Here is a 21,048-nt window from a genome sequence, read left to right as displayed (position 1 = left end):
ATGGCTCTCATTAATGGAAGTCACCCTGAGGAGTTCATTCTACTAGGATTTGCTGACAGACCTTGGCTGGAGCTTTCTCTCTTCCTTATTCTTCTGATAACATACCCTACGGCCATGATGGGAAACATCATCATCATCCTGGTGTCCAGGGTAGACTCCCAGCTCCACAGCCCCATGTATTTCTTCCTCACCAACCTTTCCTTTTTGGACATGTGTTACACCACCAGCATCGTCCCTCAGATGCTGTTCAACCTGGGGAGCTCTAAGAAGACCATCAGCTACATGGGGTGTGTAGTGCAGCTTTATTTATTTCACATAATGGGGGCCACAGAATGTCTGCTCCTGGGTCTTATGTCCTTTGATCGCTATGTGGCCATCTGCAGACCTTTGCACTATAACCTCATCATGAACCAGCGCCTCTGCATCCTGTTAGTGTCCACTGTGTGGATGTGTGGAGTGATCATAGCTGTGTCTCAGTCTGCTCTCACGTTACAGCTGCCGCTGTGTGGCACAAATATACTGGATCACTTGTTATGTGAGATTTCAGTCATAATCATGACTGCCTGTGGTGAGAAGAAGGCTACTGAGCTTAGAATCTTTTTAGTATGCATTATTCTATTAGCTGTGCCTCTGTGCTTAATACTTGCCTCATATGCTAGCATTGGACGTGCTGTACTGAAGATTAAATCTTCAGAGGGAAGGAAAAAGGCCTTTGGAACATGTTCTTCCCATCTGATTGTGGTTTTGTTACTTTATGGTCCAGCCATTAGCATGTACCTTCAGCCTCCCTCCTCCATCACAAGGGACCAGCCCAAATTCATGGCTCTCTTCTATGGAGTGGTGACTCCTACCCTCAATCCCTTCATCTACACCCTGAGAAATAAAGATGTGAAGGGGGCAATATGTAAACTGGTGAGGAGCATTTCCTGTTCAAAGTGAAAGTTTGTAAACATTAAAATTTTTAGGTTATCCATTCTTATTTCTTCTTTTTTATTATAATTTTTATTGTTAAAATACTGTACAGAGGGGTTACAATTTCATAAGCAAGGTAACGAGTACATTTCTTATCAAGCATTGTTGTCTCCTCCTTTGTTTCTCCTTCCCATCCCTTCCTCTCCCCCCGCCCCGCATCCCCCTGTGCGCCAAAGTTATAAAGTTCGTTTTTCGACATAACGACTTGTACATCTCATTGTTGCTATAGGTCCACCTGCATCCCTATTTAAATGATTTGTTTTTTCCCTTCCCCTCCATAAATTATACCAACATCATATACAGTGAAAACAAGGGTTATACCATGGGGGAGGGACATAGAAAGCAAAAAAGAAATCATCTTATAAATATGTTAGAAACAATAGCAAGAAAGAAAAACCATTTGAGTCCTTATCTTGGGGTTCATTTCATCTAACATCAACTTATCTGACTGCTTCTGCTTGTCTCAGACATATACTAGATATTGCAAATAAGGGAACCATGGGACCTATGTTTCTTTGGGCCTGGCTTACTTCATTTCATATCATTTTTTCCAAGTCTTTCCATTTCCTAACAAGTGGGGCAATGTCATTCTTTTTGATGGAGGTATAGAATTCCATTGTGTATGTATACCACATCTTCTTCATCCATTCATCTACTTAGGGGCATCTGGGTTGGTTCCGTATCTTAGTAAACATTAAATTTTAACATTCTGGTTTTTACTATAAAGCCTTTGTTCTTCTCTTAAAATGTGTCACTTGCTTATGTGTTCTATAAACATGTCAGTGAGGATTATACTTAGTTAGCTTGCATCACCATCTGCTGTGGCTATTTTACAAGTAAGATTTAAGCCAGACATGTGTGTGATCTAGTAATCCCAGCTACTTAAGAGGCAGAGAAGATAGTTACAGCCCATCTTGACAGAAAACATGAAACCCTCTCTGACAATTAACTAGAAACAAGAGAGATCAGAAGTAAAATGACCAGAGCTTATATCTCAGTATCCCCACAAATAATAAATAAAAAAATAGTAATTCTATGTGAGTAAGTACACAGTGAAAATCCAGTTTATTCAGTAATAAAATATTTGTAATAGAAAATATTATTAAATATGATTCTATTAATATAAAATAACATAATTTAATTGTAGGTAATTAGATTATCATAAAAACAGCATTACAAGTTATTCACCAGCTAGTTTCCTATATGTGTCACATGAGAAATATTTTGTCACTCTTTTCTAGTTATCTCAAATCTCTAGGCAACCTGGCTATACAGATCATTCTTTGTCCATTTCTCATAATTTTCAAAAAAATCCTGTGTTCTATATATTTTACTTCAATTTATGTGGATGCTTTTGCTCCTTGAAAGATACATTTTTTGCTGAACACATAATATGCAGTAATTTTGTATGGTGAATTAATGAAAGTGTTCTAAAACTGAAAGAAATACAATAAGAAAGAAGAGAGTTTTGAGTAATTTCTTTAAAATATTTTGAGTCCTTTGAACCAGTGAAAGAATGAGGATGTGATATGAATCTGGACAACCTAAATTTTTTTTCTGTGTATAAATTCAAATAAGAAGAAATATCTTTTTTTTTTTTTTTGTCAGTCATGGGTCTTGAACTGGGCCTGAGCACTGTCCCTCAGCTCTTCTGCTCAAGGCTAGCGCTCTACCACTTGAGCTACAGCGCCACTTCTGGTTTTCTGGTGGTTTATTGGAGATAAGAGTTTCACAGACTTTCCTGACAGGGCTGGCTTTGAAATGTGATCCTCAGATCTCAGCCTCTTGAGTAGCTAGGATTACAGGCGTGAGCCACTGGTGCCTGGCAAGAAGAAATATCTTTTAAAAGTAAAAAAAAAGATTAAATTTGAAAAATAAAATATAATGTTATAATTATTTATTGGTTAAACAATCCAAGTCCCTATAACAGTTTGGATGTAAGAACTGTAAAATCTGTATTGCTGTTATTTGAAAGTGCTGAAACACTTGACTCCTACTAAAAGTTTAAAGTAGCTCATGAAATTAGTAAAAACTAATATAAAAGAAGTTAATGGATTGAAGACTTACATGTTGTTGAATAAATATGCTGTGAATTCAGCAGGAGGTGTTGTGAAATAATAAGTATGTCAAAGAAAAATGGGAAGTTATTTAGACTTTACTGACAAACCTTCTGATATAATTAAGATTTAAAAAAATAACTGGATGAAAAGCCTCATGCTATTTCATATGAGAATTAACTGAAAAGCCAGAATTCCTCTGAAAAATTCCAGGTCACCTGGTATTGCACAATTCTTTGTACCAATGGAGCTTGTACAATTAAGAAAAAAACCTAGGAAACTAAATTGGTAGATTCTGACTCATTCCTAGGAAATGTATAAAAAGTTTCCACAAACATATAGCCAAATAAAGAACTAAAATTCCATAATATATAATATCTTAAATACTGTGTACCAGTTAAGATATTCTATGTTAGTATTATATAAAGACAAATAGTGATTTTAGTTTTGGAGATGAAACACAGAAAGATGTGTATCATAACTACATCAGTAGAAACTCATTAGAGTTGTTCTGAGTGTCTTTTTTCAATCACTCTGTTGTCCACTAGTTTAACTTTGTTACTAGCATTTAGAATAATGAAGATTATTTCTTTCAAGAGGGTTTATGATGAGTGGATGCTGATAATATGAGGAATTATAAGAACAATAGGTTAGGTGCTAGGTGCTCATACTTGTAATCCTAGCTACTGAGAAGGCTGAGATATGAGATACGAGAATTGTGCCTTAAAGTTAGCTTGGGTAACACACACACACACACACACACACACACATACACACACACACACACACACACACACACACACACACACACACACACACACACAAACACTGAGAACAGGCCAAAGTCTCAGAATGAAGAATATTGATAGTAGGGAATGGTATCAATCACAGAAATGTTTTATTGGTTCCAGAATGCTTCACATTTCTGGGGTATATATTCCATGTAAATAGCATAACTGTTACTTTAGATAACTTTTGAAAAGTTATGTTGGAGAGAAAGCATGTATTTAATAGTGAAAATATACTCTGTCTTCGATACCAAGCATAATCAATGCTGAGATTATCTTTTTAAGGAAAGTAATCAAAAACTCTCCTCATTATTTCATTCAGACCTTTCTCAAAGAACAAATGGGAGACATCAAGATATATAACCAGAGAGTGCAAGCTCACTTGCCTCCTTTTCCCCACAGGTGGTCTTGATCAGAACTGGAATCTCACATAGCAAGTGATCCAAATGATTTATGCCATACAGGGCAACTGTAATGTAAGTGTGGCTTCTGATATGGCATAGGCAATTCCACACAGCCATATAATGGACTAATAGGAAGTAGAGGCGCTGGTTCATGATGAGGGTGTAATGCAGAGGTCTGCAGATGGCCATGTAGCGGTCAAAGGACATAATTGCCAGCAGAAGGCATTCTGTGGCCCCCATTGTGCTGAATAAATAAAGCTGAAGTGTACACCCCATGTAACTAATTGTTTTCCTAGAACTTCCTAGGTTAAAGAGCATCTGAGGGACGATGCTGGTGGTGTAGCACATGTCCAAAAAGGAGAGATTGGTGAGGAAGAAATACATGAGGCTGTGGAGCCGGGGGTCTAACTTTTACTCCAGAATGGTGGCAATGTTTCCCCTCATGGTGATGGGGCATTTTATCAGAAGATTAACGAATAGAGGAAGTTCTAGCCAAGGCAGGTTAGCAAAACCTAATAGAATGAACTCCTAAGAATGATTTTCTTTAATGAGTATCATCTTCCTATTCTGCTTTTCCTATAGTAAAGAAGCAGAAAGAACAAGTTATGAGGAACAGTAATGTATTATGATATATTGGTTATCCATGGACAGAAGATAGATTGTAATGACTCTTCGGGAAATAGTATCACTAGTCTTGTACTAAGTTATCTAATTTCTTTTTGCAACACTATAAATTAAAAACAGGTACCTTCTGCATCTTGTATATACATTTGTCTAATTTGGGGAATAACAAAACACTGAAACAAAGACACAGGATGACTCATTGCAATAATGGTACCCACAAAACACTGTATTGGAAATGAACTGTACAACTTCAGTGGGGAGGAGTGAGGGTTGTGGGGGAGGGAAGGGATAGTAGGAGAACAAGAAAGGAGGGGGTAACAATGTTTGACAAGAAATGTACTCATTATCTTACTCATGTAACTGTAACCCTTCTGTACAGCATCTTTATAATAAAATAAAATTAAAAAATAAAATAAAGAAGCCCTGTAAGAGAAAAAAAATCAAGTACCTTCAGCAAATGGCATCGCTATTCTGCAACTGCATTTCTTCCTCTGTGTAATAAATCTATCAATATGAATTTTGACTGGGATTGAAAACTGGCCAAAATACTTTTCAAACTTTGACTATGTAAAAAATGTACTCATTACCTTACTTATATAACTGTAATCCTTATGTATATCATTTTGTCGATAAAATTAAACTTTAAATAAAAATTGAGCAAAATAATAAAGTTTGCAAAGCGTGGATATTTTATTTGTCTCAAAGCGTATAATAAAGTATTTAGTAACAAAAAATTAGGATACTAGGCTGTTGAATAAATACTACTTCCTTTACTCAGGTATTTTATGGAGTAGGTGTGGCATGCTTTTTGACTGCTGTGCAGCTATAAAAACACAAAACAGCCGGGCGCTGGTGGCTCACGCCTGTAATCCTAGCTACTCAGGAGGCTGAGATCTGAGGATCGCGGTTCAAAGCCAGCCCGGGCAGGAGAGACCGTGAGACTCCTATCTCCAATAAACCACCAGAAAACCGGAAGTGGCGCTGTAGCTCAAGTGGTAGAGTGCTCGCCTTGAGCTGAAGAGCTGAGGGACAGCGCTCAGGCCCAGAGTTCAAGCCCCATGACCGACAAAAAAAACAAAAAAACAAAAAAAACAAAAAAAAAAACAAAAAAAACACAAAACACCTCAAGATAATGCTGTCCAGCCTCAGTCACTCAGTGTAGTAATTATGTCCACGGGGAGTCAAGTATTCCTTGTTATTAAACAATCTACATAAGCTATTTGGAATTGAACAAGGATTCAAAAAATTAATCACAATTTTTCTCCATTATGAATACAGGCAGTTGGCTATGATCAGGTTTTCCATGCTTAAGGATTTGATTTTCCTGTATTTTTTCCTTGCATAATTACTTAAACGTTGGGTATTTGATTTTTATATGTTGAATTTGAATAACTCTATCCAGCTTATAGGAATTTTCTTTGATTTAGTGGGCTCATCACCTTATGAGTATAATGACCACTGATGATGTACAATTAAACCTGCCATTTTGAACTCCAGGTAACTTGATAACCAGGGAATTGGATAAACCATGATCTCAATTCAGAGAAATTCAGATCCATAAGCTATTTTACATTTTGAGGACATACATATTCTTTTGTTTTTCAGCAAAAAGGAGGTACATTTGAAACAACAAAATCCAGTACTTGCATAAGGCAGCATTTTGAGAAATTAAATGAAGTAATGAAGGATTTTGTTTATATTGGGCCAATCCTTTAATGGTGAAGTGTTTCATGAAGCCCATATGTATGATATTCGAATGGAAAGTAAAGATAACATTCAGTGACAAAACTCTAAGTTACTTTGCAAGCCAATTATATTACTATGGTTATTAAGCATATTTTGATATTTTTTTTCACTGAATGTTCAAAACCATGCTGTGACATGCCACATAAAGCAACTGAATGCAACTGTGTGAATATTTGTGGTTCATTGTATAGTATCTTAGACAGAAGTGTCCAATAACCCTAATGATCCCAATTAATCCTAAAAATGTTTGTCAAATATTTTAATAAGGGTTTTGTGTCCAATCAATTAGTACATATTCAAACTTTACAATAAATGAACTTTTATTTTATATAAATATACATTTATTTCACTATGTACCTGCTAAGACAAATTAGTGAAATATCAGGTTAACAGAATAATCCTCCAAATGCTTCCTCAGCTATCCTTTTCTATGGTACCATACTGGAGTTTCAGGCAATATTGGGAATTTTTGTTCGGTTCTTATTCTGGATTACCTGACTGCTGTTTGTGTTTCTCTATAATCAAGAACTATGTGCATGTTCATTTAAAGACTAAAACAAGCACTAAGCATTGGGGATGGTTTCATCCCCTCACCTGAAGTCACATGATCAAGAAGGAGGAGTCCTGAGGGGGATTTCTACCTGGCCACACTTTGGGGCAGACTTTGCAGTGGCACAGCAGGGAAAGCACGGGAGAGTGACAGCCATGGAAGGCAAACACTTAAGCAGAGTTTCCACACTGAGGACTCTGCCATGGTGGAGACATAGGGCATCAAGGTAGCTTAACGTCAATCTGTATAGTATTTCTTAGAAAATCATGTGCCTGGGCTGGGAAAAGAAACCTGTCAAAAGCTAAAAAAATCTAAAGACCCGTGTGTGCTGATTCTGCAGATTTCCTCTCAGACGCTGAGGAAAAAGTATTGTACGTGTCTGAAGAGAAATCTATTCTTACCTACATTATAGAGGAAAATGTTTAAATTTGTTCTCTAAAGGGGAAACAAGAAGCTATTCATTGATCTTTATATATTTCAATATATATAATGATCAAATTTGCATATGGGAGACTGTCCCAAACTCTTATTGCATATTTTTGCCTTTGTATATAAGTGTAAGTCGTATATTTTATTTATATATTATATATAAAACATAAGACTCAGATCTTTTAAACCATGCATATTTCTCATAATATGAACTATTAGACTGAGGATTTTTATTTAGGACTTTTATTAAGCATAATAAGCATTTTTATCACTTCCTGAATTAATCTTGGGGATCTCTAGAGGAAATCATTATGGAATTCAGTGCATGCAATCAATTTTAATTTTCTGAGTTCTTTTTTTATTTTTAGGTACTTTTCACTGATGCCTATTTTATTCAGAAGTTAGGCAAGGCATGTACTTATACACAGCAATGTGCCTGTCTATATAAATATTTATTAATTATATCAATTATATTAACATTTATTCATGAATTAGTTATTCATTTTCTTACTATGATATGATAAAATTAGTGGAATGTGTGACAGGTTGCATCATATTTTAGAGAACTACTACTTTTACTTTCCAACTGGATCCATAGCAGAACTCAGGCTATTGTTTCCAAAGAGATTTCTCAGGCCATCATGAAATAACTCTCAAACCAACTATTTTAAGCAGTGTTTTAACCAGTTAGGATTGTAACTTTTATATCCTCACCACAATTTTGAATGATTTTATCATAATCTTCCAGAAAAATATTTAAAATTAATAACTTGCAAAAAGTACAACTTCTTATAGAGAAAGACTGAGAAGATAGAGATGGAGCTATTAGTTTTGTAGTTTTAATTTTCAATCAAGCATCTTAGTTTTTTTCATCACCTTTATGAGCAGATTGACGTATTAAAAACTTATACATTTTTAATGCTTACTGCATGTTTGGCGCTGAAACCATCATTGCAATCTTTGCCATAAGTCTATAATCTCCAAAAGCTTCCATTTTCCCTCCTTGTGTGTGTGTGTGTGTGTGTGTGTGTGTGTGTGTGTGTGTGTGTGTGTGTTAAGGGTGATAATGGTGAAGGTGGTGATAATGATGATGACACTATCATAAAATCTAGCTGTCTGGCTATCAAAATTGTAAATGCCCAAGTAGTACTGAATTGAGCATTTCTGGATGTTATTTTCCTTTAAATGGGAGAGTTATCTTCATGTATTCAGTGACTAGCTTTTCTGGCAGTAATTTATGGATTATTTATTCTATTGCTGTAGGTTTTGGCAGTTCTGAGATGCTCAGACTTGTCTAGAAGGCCTGGATCTCTACAGCACTAGTGAGTGATGCTGAGCTCATTCTTCCTTCAAATGGAGAGTCATGGTTTACATTACTTTCAGCAAACTGAATATGGTAGTTGTTATTATATAGATTAAAATAGCAATATTTCATGCTCACCTGCCACTTCATTACCATGACATGCAGGTAATGTCTCAAATCCCCAGACTAAGTTTCTAATGAAAAAAAAAGTTGAAGATTGTCAATGGCTGAGTATGTTATAACTTAGAAAACTTTCATCCAACTTATTTCTCTCTTCAATATATTTATTAGGAAGTTCTTTTTTATTTTTTATTAATAAGTTTTTTTATTGTGAAAATAGCATACAGAGGGATTATAATTACATGAGCAAGGTAATGAGTACATTTCTTTTTTTTGCAGGGGGGGGGCGGGTCTGGTCATGGGGCCTGAACTCTGGGCCTGGGCACTGTCCCTCAGCTCTTCAGCTCAATGCTAGTGCTCTACCACTTGAGCCACAACACCACTTCCGGCTTTTTTTTGCTTATGTGGTGCTGAGGAATCGAACCCAGGGCCTCATGTATGCAAGGCAAGCGCTCTACCACTGAACCACCCTCCCAGCTCCAGAGTACATTTCTTATCAAGCATTGTTGCCTCCTTCTTTGTTTCCCCTTACCATGCCTGCCCTCCCATCTCTCCCCGCAAATTCCAACCCCTGCCAAAGTTTAAAATTTAACTTAGAGGGGGCTGGGAAGGTGGCTCAGTGGTAGAGTGCTTGCCTTGCATGCATGAGGCCCTGGGTTCGATTCCTCAGCACCACATAAGCAAAAAAGAAAAAAGCCGGAAGTGGCACTGTGGCTCAAGTGGTAGAGTGCTAGCCTTGCTGAAGAGCTGAGGGACAGCACCCAGGCCCAGAGTTTAGGCCCCATGACCGGACCCCCCCCCCAAAAAAAGAATAAAATTTAACTTAGAATTAAAAAATGCTAACTACTAACTTTATTATTTTTCATTATTATTATTATTATAGCTATAAATATGGACATGTTTTAGGTATAAAGGATAGAAGGAAGAGAAGTATGTATCTTGTCTGTTTTCTTTTTTAAAAAATATATTTTCTTATCTTTGAATAGTTGTAGAAAAGAGTTGCCCTTTAACACAGCAGTTAATGAATACAATACATCTTGATCATTGACACCCCTTTCAACATTCTCCTCATCTCTCACAACCCTACCTCCGTCCCTTAATTTTCTTTTTCCCCCTTCTTTTTATTGTAAAGGTGATATACAGAGGAGTTATAGTTATATATGTCAGGTAATGAGTACATTTCTTTTTGAACAATGTGACCTCTTCCCTTGTTTTCTCCCCACTTTTTCCTTTCTGACCCCCCCCTTCCACTAGTTGTTTGGTTCATTTTCAACTTAGTGTCCAGTGACTGTCACTACTGCATTAGTCCACCCTTTTTTCCAGCCATGTTTGTGCTTCCTCCTTACCCATCCCCCAAACAGACAAACTTACATACCAGACAAAAATTACAAAAAAAAGTGACAAAGGGGGAAAAATCCCACAAAAAGCAAAATAACATAAAACCTCTTATTTCCATTTCTTGGAACTCATTTTGATAAACATCATTTTACATGATTGTATGCACAAAGCTATTGAGCCTTTGTGATCTGCTCCTGAGAATATCTTCCTTTGATCTCACTGTGTGAATGTTTTGCATCCTGTTTATCATGTGCCAGTATAATTTTTAATCTTTTACCATCCATCGTGCTTGCTAGTAGATTTATAGGCACATTCTAATTAGTACAAATGAGGGAAACCATGCACCTATGTTTTTTTGGATCTGACTTACTTGACTTAATATGATTGTTTTCAAGTCTTTCCATTTCTTTACAAAGTGGGGCAATGTCATTCTTTCTGATGCAAGCATAGAATTCCATTGTGTATCTATACCATATTCCATTCATTCATCGACTGAGGGGTTCTGGGTTGATTTCATATCTTAGCCATGGTAAATAATGTTGCTTGAACATATTTGTGCTGATAGCATGGGTGTGGCCTTGTTTGTGGTCATTTGGGTAATGCCCAGGAGTGGGATTGTTGGGTCATAAGGAAACTCTATGTTTAGTCTTTTGAGGAACGTCCATATTGCTTGAGTGGTTGAACAAGTTTACATTCCCACCAAAAGTGTAGTAGTGTTCCTTTTGGCCACATCCCCACTAGTATGTGTCATTTGTTTTCTTGATAATGGCCATTCTAACTGGAGTGGAATCTCAATGTTGTTTTGATTTGCATTACTTTTATGGCCAGAGATGTTGAACATTTCTTAATGTGTCTATTGGACATTCTTATTTCTTCTTCTGAGAAGTCTATCTTCAAATCTTTAACCCATTTATTAATTGGGTTTTTGTTTCTTTTAGGATTTATTTTGGGAAGGTTTAATATTTTGAGTTCTAAGTATATTTTAGGTCTGAGGCCCTTTCTTGTTTGATGCATAGCAGGATTTCTGGTTATCTTGCTAGCTTTGTCCTTTGGCATGCAGAAACTCTCCAGTTTGATGAAATTCCACGTATCTGGTCTTTCATTGATTTGTTATGATTCTGGATCTTAATTTTTTTAGGATGTGCTTTGAATTTTATGACCATATTCTCCCCTAGTTCTCCATTCCTTTCCTTTCCTTTCCGTTCCTTCCTTTCCTTTCCTTTCTTTTCCTTTCCTTTCTCTTCTTTTCATTCTCTTCTTTTCTTTTCTTCTTTTCTTCTTCTTTCTCCACTTTTCCTTGCTATCCCCTTCCCTTCCCTATCACCACTTTTGAGTTCCCATTTGTCTGTTTTCTTAAAGACTATTAGTGTCAGGAGCGGACACTGCACATTTACCTATATTTTGTGTGATTATTGTTTATTCTTATAATAATTCTGGTAACTAAAGTTTATTCAGGCATGCTATATTTCAAGCATTCTTCTGAGTGCCTTGCATTTATTATTTATATGATTTTCCATCCCCAATCTAGGCAGGTGTATAGTATATGATTTTATTGACGAAACACTGAGCTGAGTAGTGTTATGGATCTTATCTGGGATGGCAAGATTTTATTTGAAAGTTGTAGTAATGTAAAGTCATAAGATGAACCCCAAAGAATAAACCCTGTCATTAGGATCCAGGAAAGTGATCATAGAAGTTGGGTTTAGGGTAGTAGTGGTAGAAGCTTTTTTTTGAATAGATTTTATTATCATTGAGTAATTGTACATAAAAGGAGCTGCCATCAACAAAGCAGGCTATGAATATAATGTGTCTTGATCAAAGTCACGCCTTTCAATATTCTCACTTGCCCCTCCCAACACACCCCTCCCCTCACTTTCCAATAAAGTACAAACAAGGCCATAGTAAAGACAACAGCTCAACTATGTTCATTGCAGCACTATTTACCATCATCAAGATATGCAATCAGTTCATATGTCCCTCAGTGGACAAATGGATCCTGAAAACACAGTATATATACATAATAGAATTCTACTCATCCATCAGAAAGAATAATATTGTATAATTCATGAGGAAATGCAAATACTTGAAAAAATTATATTAAGTGAAGAAAGCCAAACTCAGAGAGAAACACAGGTTGCATGGATTCCCTCATTTATGGTAGTTAGAATTATAAATCTGTAAGTAAACACACTTGGTGGTATGCAAGCAGTTACAAGTGAATTAAATAGTATAATTCTTTAGAAAGACTAAGTCAAATCCTCAAAAAATTAAGTACCAGGAAATATTTACTTGCAAAAGGGGGAGTGAAGCCAAGGGGAGAGGAATAGCTGAATGAACCGGGGAATGCAGTCAAGAATTCATTGTATATACCACAGAATTGAGAAAAATAAGGGAAAAGGTGGGTCAAACTGGGGGTGAAAATGTTAAAGGGATAACAGATCAAGACATATTGTATACATAAACTGTTCAATAGTAAAAAAAAACTTAAAGAATTTATTTTGCACTCAACTTTAACGGATTTAGTGACAAGAAATAAAAGGGCTGAAGACAAATAACAGATGTCTTAACCTGACAAATTGAGGAACCAGTGATTCTATTTAACAAACACGGGAGAAGAGGAATTCTTTCTTTCATTCTGACATTAGCTAAATGGTTCACTTTTATAAGTCAATTCATGACCAAGAAAAGAATATATTCACTATATCAAGTTAACTGGCTTTATTTTAAAATTCACAGGTCATATCATTTTAAAACTATATCTATTTTAAGTTTTCAAATCTGTATGTAACATAATTAAGACCCTGTATTAAAAGTAAAATTTAATATTAAACTCATCACTATAAAAGAATATAAAACAGATATATTACTTGGCAGAAACTTTCAACTTTGATCCATTAATGGCTTTCAATGATCAATCTAATTTTCTTTAGTCCTTTGATTTCTTAAGTTATTTAGATGGTATACTTTGACAAATTGTTTCTTCTCCTGTCTTCCTTTTTCACATCCTCCCCTTCCTCTATCTTTTCCATTTGGGATATAGATTTTGAAGAACTATGGATCAAAGCAATCACAGTGCTTTACATAATTTTATTCTGCTTGGCTTCTCTGATCATCCCGAACTGGAGAAGATCCTGTCAGGAGTTGTCACCATCTTCTACTTTATTATATTGGTGGGGAACACAGCTATCATTCTGGCCTCTCTCCTGGATTCTCATCTCCACACACCAATGTATTTTTTTCTCAGTAACTTATCTTTCCTAGACCTGTGTTTAACCACCAGCATTATCCCTCAGATGCTTGTTAACCTGTGGGGCCCTGAGAAGACCATCAGCTATGTGGGCTGTATCATCCAGCTCTATGCTTATATGTGGTTGGGTTCCATTGAGTGTCTTCTTTTGGCTGTCATGTCCTATGATCGTTTTACAGCCATTTGTAAGCCCTTGCATTATTTTATAATCATGAACCCACAACTATGTCTCAAGATGATTATCATGGTATGGAGTGTTAGTTTGGCCAATTCCGTAGTATTATGCAGTCTCACAGTGAATTTGCCTAGATGTGGAAACAACATTCTGGATCATTTCCTGTGTGAGCTGCCGGCCATGGTGAAGATAGCATGTGTAGACACCACCATGGTGGAAATGTCTGTTTTTGCCTTGGGCATTATCATTGTCCTCACCCCCCTTGCCCTTATTCTTATATCCTATGGCTACATTGCCAAAGCTGTGCTGAGAATGAAGTCAAAGGCAGGACGGCGCAAAGCAGTGAACACCTGTGGATCTCATCTCACGGTGGTGTCCATGTTTTATGGGACTGTTATCTACATGTACCTGCAACCAGGTAACAGTGCCTCCAAGGACCAGGGCAAGTTCCTCACCCTCTTTTACACCATTATCACACCAAGTCTCAACCCTCTTATCTACACCTTGAGGAATAAGGACATGAAAGACGCACTGAAGAAACTAGTGAGGGTTCACCTGGAATCTGCAAAGCTGAAGAGGACCTGGAAATCATAGAAAATATTGAAAAAATAAGACAATGCGTATGCTTTCTAATGGTCTTTTTTTGTGCCTGTCTTGGGCTTGGACATTGCCCCTAAGCTTTTTTGCTCAAGGCTAGTGCTCTACTATTTTAGCGACAGCTTCATTTCTGGCTTTTTTTTTTTTTTTTTTTTTGTTAGTTAATTGGAGATAAGAATCTCATGGACTTTCCTTCCCAGACTAGCTTTAAAACATGAAGCTCAGAATTTAGCCACCTGAGTAGCTTGGATTAGAGGAATCAGCCATTAGCGTCTGACTTTTTATTTTAATCAGTCAAAAAGCCCTACGATCACATAGGTATATTTATGTAATAATTTTTAATATACAAACACATTGTGTCTGCAAACAATATTAGAAGCATTATCCTTAGAACTTCTATATCTCCAATTATTTGTATGGCCTCAAAATATATAGGTCTTTAGCGTCTGACTTTTTATTTTAATCAGTCAAAAAGCCCTACGATCACATAGGTATATTTATGTAATAATTTTTAATATACAAACACATTGTGTCTGCAAACAATATTAGAAGCATTATCCTTAGAACTTCTATATCTCCAATTATTTGTATGGCCTCAAAATATATAGGTCTTTAGGAATTTTTATGTTTTCTTACAATTTGACATAAATGAATGTTAAACATAAACTTGAATTTACTCTAGTAAGCTTAATTTATTTTAAAGCCCAGGAGAATCTGCATTGGTTGTTCTGGTTTGTTACTTCAATGCTAATGCTCATATGTTACAAAGGATAAATCTGAGTGGTTTCATACACATTATTCTTTCCCACATGAAATAACAATATGAAAATAATGGTTTTATGTTAAATGTTTTGTCATGTTTTCCAAACATTACATGAGTTTGATTTGATCCAGGCAATGCCTGCTCTAAGATAGTAATTGTTCTAAGCCCCATCTAACATAATGCACTCTGTTGAAACTTGATTTCAATATCTCTTATAGAGCAGGCACAATGGCTCATGCCTGTAATCCCAGCCACCTGAGAGGTCAGATTGGTTTTAGGTTAGCCTGGGCAAAAAGTTAGGAAGTCTCCATCTCAACAAAACCAGGTATGGTGTTCATACCTGTACTTGATGCTGCACAGGAGACATAGGAGGAAATTGTTTCAGAGGTGGATTTTAAGCAAAAGAGCATGAGACCTTTTCAGATATGGATCTGAAAAGTAACAAAAAAGCACGAAGAGCCAGAAGCATGGTTAAGGTGGTAGTATGCTCGCTTAGCAAACAGAAGAGCCTCATTTTAACCTCAGTATTGAAATAAAGTAACTTTAATAAAATATCTTTAAGCCTATGACTACTTATTTTATAATTATATAAGGGATTGAGAAGACAGAATTTAGACCTCTAAGGGTAACCACACAGTCTTCCCTATTCTCATTCATTTATTCATTCATTAGACTCACTCATGATGTGTTAACTTTTTGAAAAGACAATATAACTAATTTGAGAACAGTTAGGCTTTGACATAGACTTATGGATTTATTTAACTGCTGTGTAATTTGAGAAATGTAGAAAATTTTGTATGCTGTGGAATTTTATAAAATAAAGGAATCTCTTGCTTTCCATTTGCCTGGATTTGATATTTTGCTTTAATGAATAAATGTAATTTTTAAATTAAACTTTGGTATTTTCTGACATCTGACATCTTTCACTCAAAGATCACATTTTTGATAATTTTACTCACCAAGACAAATTTTAGGATAACTTGCTCAAATCTAAATGTAATTTATTTTCTTCTCTATCACTTCATAGTTGGTGAAATGTAAAGGAACAAGTAGGAGACAATTACTTATTGCCCAAGCAGAAAAACACTACAGTAATGATTAATTACTGAATATGTTATTATTGAATATATGCTGAATATACTAGGATGTTGCTGATATCTTTACCTTCTTTTAGAGTTGTCTTCAAAAACAGTACATCAACTGATAAAGATAGTCTACAGAGACAATTTTAATTTTGTGAACCTGAAGCATGAATAGTATTGTTCCACATCCACTACCATTATATTTGGAAGGTACACTCTTACAATTGTAAGATTTATCACAGATAATATTTGCAGTACATTTACTAACTTCAGTAACTAATATCAAGTGACTGAACATTCATTCACTTCAATAATCCAAGAATGACATAAATATAATAGTTCATGAAATTATAGATGAATAAAAGAATTCTAAAATACATAACAGGACACAGAAAGCCATAAATCTATATACTTACCAAATGCATTGATTCTCTCATTAAAGGGGTGCTTTTTTCTTTGAGTTTCAGATGTAAAATTCTTAGATTTAGGACTAGGGAGACTAGAATTTGCTCATCTTAGCAACGTATTCTAATAGTCAAGAGTATGTTAGAACTGATACATGGGTTAAAAGTAGTCAGGTAAGAACTTAACAGGGCTAAGATAGTCCAGAACAATTTTGACTTTCCTTTAACAACATTCTATTTTTCTATAATCACAGTATTCTAGTTAGCACAATCAAAGAGTCTTCATGATTTTTTTTTGGTCAGTCAGGGGGCTTGAATTCAGGGTCTGGGCACTATTTCTGAACTTTTTGCTCAAGGCTATTGCTCTACCACTTTGAGCCATAGCTCTACTTCCAGTTTTCTGGTGGTTAATTGGAGAGAAGAGTCTCACTGACTTTCCTGTCCTGGCTGGTTTTGGGCCACCAGCACCTGGCAGTATCTCTAGCCTTATACATGTAACTTCTTAAGAGAACTTCAATTCTTCAGAAGCAGCAGCAGCAGATATAAAGACTAATAGTTTTTGAAAATATTGAGTATTTCATTTAGATTTCACAGTGTACTCAGGCTGATCACACAATAAATTTCATCAGCAATAGGAACCAGAATAGAACCCATATCTACCTCTCCAAATACAATGTGTTAGCTGAGAATCATCATTGCATAACATGATAATAAAGAATATGAGAAATATATGATTGGTAAGAAAATCATGATACTTGAGAATAGCACACAAGAATGAGTCATTAAAGAATCCCACAAAACCTACTTTAATTGAATAATCTCATTTGATGTAACCACCAGTCCCTTGGAACTGACAATGTTCCTTAACAGTTTGCCTAATGTCATTTTAAAATGCATTTGAAAAGCTGCTCTTGTAAAGGTGATGTACAGAGGGATTACAGTTATGTAAGTCAGATAAAGAGTACCTATCTTTGTGAACAATGACACCCCTTCCCTCCCAGTTTTTCCTTCCTGTCCCCACCACAAGTTATATAGTTCATTTTCAACAAGGTGTCTAGTTTGCTGCATTTGTTCACCCTTTGTTCCACCGTTTCTGTTCCCCCCGACCCTCCCAAAGAAAGAAAAATGAACAACCGATACAAAAGAAAATGAAAACAAAAACAGCAGAAAAGAAAAGAACCTCTTGTTTCCCTTTCCTGGAGTTCATTTTGATAAGTATTATTTTATATGATCAGATACACATAGGTACTGGGCCTTGTGTATCCTCCTTTGAGTGACCCACAGCTGAAAAGCCGTTAAAACCGAGCTTCGAACGCCCGAGTCGCCCAGAACGTTCAGCTCGTGGTGGTGTGCGGTTTTTCCCATAAGGCTACGAAAAATCACCAAGGACATGACTGTGGTTGAGCAAGATCTAGATCCAGATGTACTACAGGTTCAGAATTTGTTATGAATTCTGAAGAAGAACTTACTAAAGAATGTGAAGAACTCTGGAAAGATATGGAAAACTGTCAGCATAAATGGTCGCTTATTGGAACTGAGACACTAATTCAAATGCTCAGCTATCATTACTGATGATGCAAGTGAAATGCTTGACTGCTGAATTCAAGCAATGGCAGAATGAAACACCTGAAATAATTGCTCTGACTGATGATCTTCTAACTACATTAGGGAAGGAAGGGTTACAAAAACTGAAACATTCTAACTGGGGTGAGGTGGAATCTCAATGTTGTTTTCCTTTTCTTTTCTTTTATGGCTAGAGAGGTTGAGCATTTCTTCATGTGTCAGTTGTCCATCCTTATTTCCTCTTCAGAGAAGTTTGTCTTTAAGTCTTTCGCCCACTTATTTATTGGGCAGTTGTTTCTTTGAGGATTTGTTGTTGGGGGATTTAATGTTTTGAGTTCCAAGTATATTTTAGATATGAGACCCTTGTCCATGGTATGACTAGTGAAGATCTTCTCCCAATCTATGGGCTTTCTACTGATCTTGCTAGCTATGTCCCTTGCCATGCAGAAGCTCTGCAACTTCATGCAATCCCATTTGTCCAACCTTTCTTTGATTTGTTGTGTTTCTGGGTCTCTATTAAGAAAATTTTGGCCTGTGCCAAGGAGACCCAGGGTTTCTCCTATTCTGTCCTGTAATATTTCAGGGTGTCTGCTTTGACTTTGAGGTCTTTGGTCCACTTGGAGTTGGTTCTGGTGCAGGGTGATATATAAGGATCTAGCTTTAGTTTTCTACAGGTGTTTAACCAATTTTGCCAGCACCATTTACTGAAGAGGCTGTCTTTCTTCCATTCTATTTTTTTAGCTCCCTTATTGAAGATCAGGTGGCTATAGGTCTGTGGGTTCATTTCTGGGTCTTCAGTTCTATTCCATTGGTCCTGAGGTCTGTTCTTGTGCTAGTACCAAGCTGTTTTGATTACTATGGCTTTGTAGTAGAGTTTGAAATTTGGTACAGCATTGTTCTTTCTGTTAAGGATCGTTTTTGCTATTCAGGGTCTTTTATTGTTCCATATGAATTTTTGGATTGCCTCTTCTATTTCTTTGAAGAATGAGATGGAATACTGATAGTTATCACATTGAATTTGTAAATAGCCTTGGGAAGTATTGCCATTTTCATGGTGTTGAGTCTTCCAATCTAGGAGTATGGGAGGTTTTTCCATTTTCTAAGTTCTGTTTGATTTCTTTTTTCAGGTTTTTAAAGTTTTCATCATAGAGGTTTTTCACTTCTTTGGTTAAGTTAATTCCTAGGTATTTCATTTTTTTGTGCAGCTATTACAAATGGAGTTGCTTTCCTGATTTCAGCCGCAGTCTTCTCATGGTTGGCATAGAGAAAAGCCATGGCTAGAATCAAGAACTCTAATAACAACAGATGCTGGAGGGGATGTGGACAGAAGGGAACCTTACAGCATTGTTGGTGGGAGTGTAAACTTGTTCAACCACTTTGGAAAGTAGTATGGAGGTTCCTCAAAAGACTCCACATAGAGCTCCCCTATGACCCAGCAATCCCACTTTTGGGCATTTACCCAAATGATCACAAACAAGACCATACTAAAGCTACCAGCACAACTATGTTTATTGCAGCATTATTTACCATAGCTAAGATATGGAACCAATCCAGATGCCCCTCAGTAGATGAATGGATCAAGAAAATGTGGTATATATACACAATGGAATTTGATGCCTCCATCAGAAAGAATGACATTTTCCCATTTGTTAGAAAATGGAAAGACTTGGAAAAAATTATATTAAGTGAAGTAAGCCAGTCCCAAAGAAGCATAGGTCCCATGGTTTCCCTTATTTGTAATAACTAGTATATGTATGGGCAAGTGGAAAAGGTCAAAAGCTATTTATATATGACCAGATAAGATGAAGTTAAGTGAAGTGAACCCCAAGATGGGAACACAAGTGGTTTTTTTCTTTCTTGCTTCACTGTATTTGATGTTGGTATAATTTGTGGAGGGGAAGGGAAAAACAAAATGTTTAAATAGGGATATAGGTTGATCCATTGCAACAATGAGATGTAGAAGACACTAGGTTGAAAAATGAACTTTACAATTTAGTAGGGGGGGTGTGTAGTTGAGGAGGTGGGAGGGAAGAGATGGTAGGGGAAAACAAAGGAGGAGGCAACAATTCTTAATAATAAATGTACTCATTACCTTGCTCATGTAACACCCTCTGTACAGTATTTTCACAATGAAAAACTAGTTAAAAAATTGAAACATGATCTTGATACTACCTACTATTCAGGTAAAGAATAAAAAGTTAAAGGAAGACTTTGAAAGAGAGCAGCAGTGGATGGATGAACAGCAACAAAGAATGGACACTCTTACTACAATCCAAATTGAACTGGAAAGCCAGATTGAGGCGCAGTCTAAATTGAGACTTGAAATGTCTAATGAGATGAAAGCTAAAATACAATAAAAAATTTTAAGGAGAAACTCTTGATTTCCTTTGGTGAGTTTCTTGAATACTATTTTCCTCTGCCTGGTGAAAAAACTAAAAGGAAAAAGACAAACGTTGAACCAACTGCACAGCTGACAACATTGAATGAGATAATTGAGATTCTTAGAAATAGAATACTTGGGGTTCTACATGATCACATGTTCAAATTAGTGCTTCCCTTTGGACACCTTATATTGAGCTGCTGCTGTGCAGTGGAATTTCCCGGAGACATCCTGAAGAACCAAACCAAATAAGATTAGAAGCCTTTCATCAGTAAAAGGATTACCTGTTTTCATACTGTAAGGAATCTTGTTACCCAAGGATAAAGGAAACATAGTGCTATTTGAATAAGTCAATAATAGTTCATAGTTAATAATTCATATTCCTCTTGCTGTTTTATAAATAAGTTCTTACTGTGTAGCCCAGGCTAGTGTCCATATTCATATCCTTCAGTGTCCATCTCTCCAGTGCTAGTTGTGGTATGCTACCAACAAGCCAGGTGGTTGAT

At 36.2% G+C, this 21,048-nt stretch overlaps 2 protein-coding genes and 1 pseudogene across 2 annotated transcripts; all 3 read left to right on the top strand.

The window, feature by feature from the left end:
* Nucleotides 1–939, top strand: LOC138827813 (olfactory receptor 2B6-like). Its single transcript, XM_070023425.1, has one exon. It carries the CDS (start codon nt 1–3, stop codon nt 937–939), a length of 939 nt encoding a protein of 312 aa, XP_069879526.1.
* A 12,445-nt stretch (nt 940–13,384) lies between these two features.
* On the top strand, nt 13,385–14,347 carry LOC138827812 (olfactory receptor 2W1-like). Its single transcript, XM_070023424.1, has one exon. It carries the CDS (start codon nt 13,385–13,387, stop codon nt 14,345–14,347), a length of 963 nt encoding a protein of 320 aa, XP_069879525.1.
* A 3,642-nt stretch (nt 14,348–17,989) lies between these two features.
* LOC138827811 (centromere protein K-like) lies at nt 17,990–20,817 on the top strand (annotated as a pseudogene).
* The last annotated feature ends 231 nt before the right edge of the window (nt 20,818–21,048 follow it).

Source organism: Dipodomys merriami, unplaced genomic scaffold (genome assembly GCF_024711535.1).
Source record: "Dipodomys merriami isolate MVZ:Mamm:240054 unplaced genomic scaffold, mDipMer1.0.p SCAF_16, whole genome shotgun sequence".
Taxonomy (NCBI): domain Eukaryota; kingdom Metazoa; phylum Chordata; class Mammalia; order Rodentia; family Heteromyidae; genus Dipodomys; species Dipodomys merriami.
The sequence above is the reverse complement of the archived record's forward strand: the minus strand, read 5'-3'. Positions and strand labels throughout refer to the sequence as shown.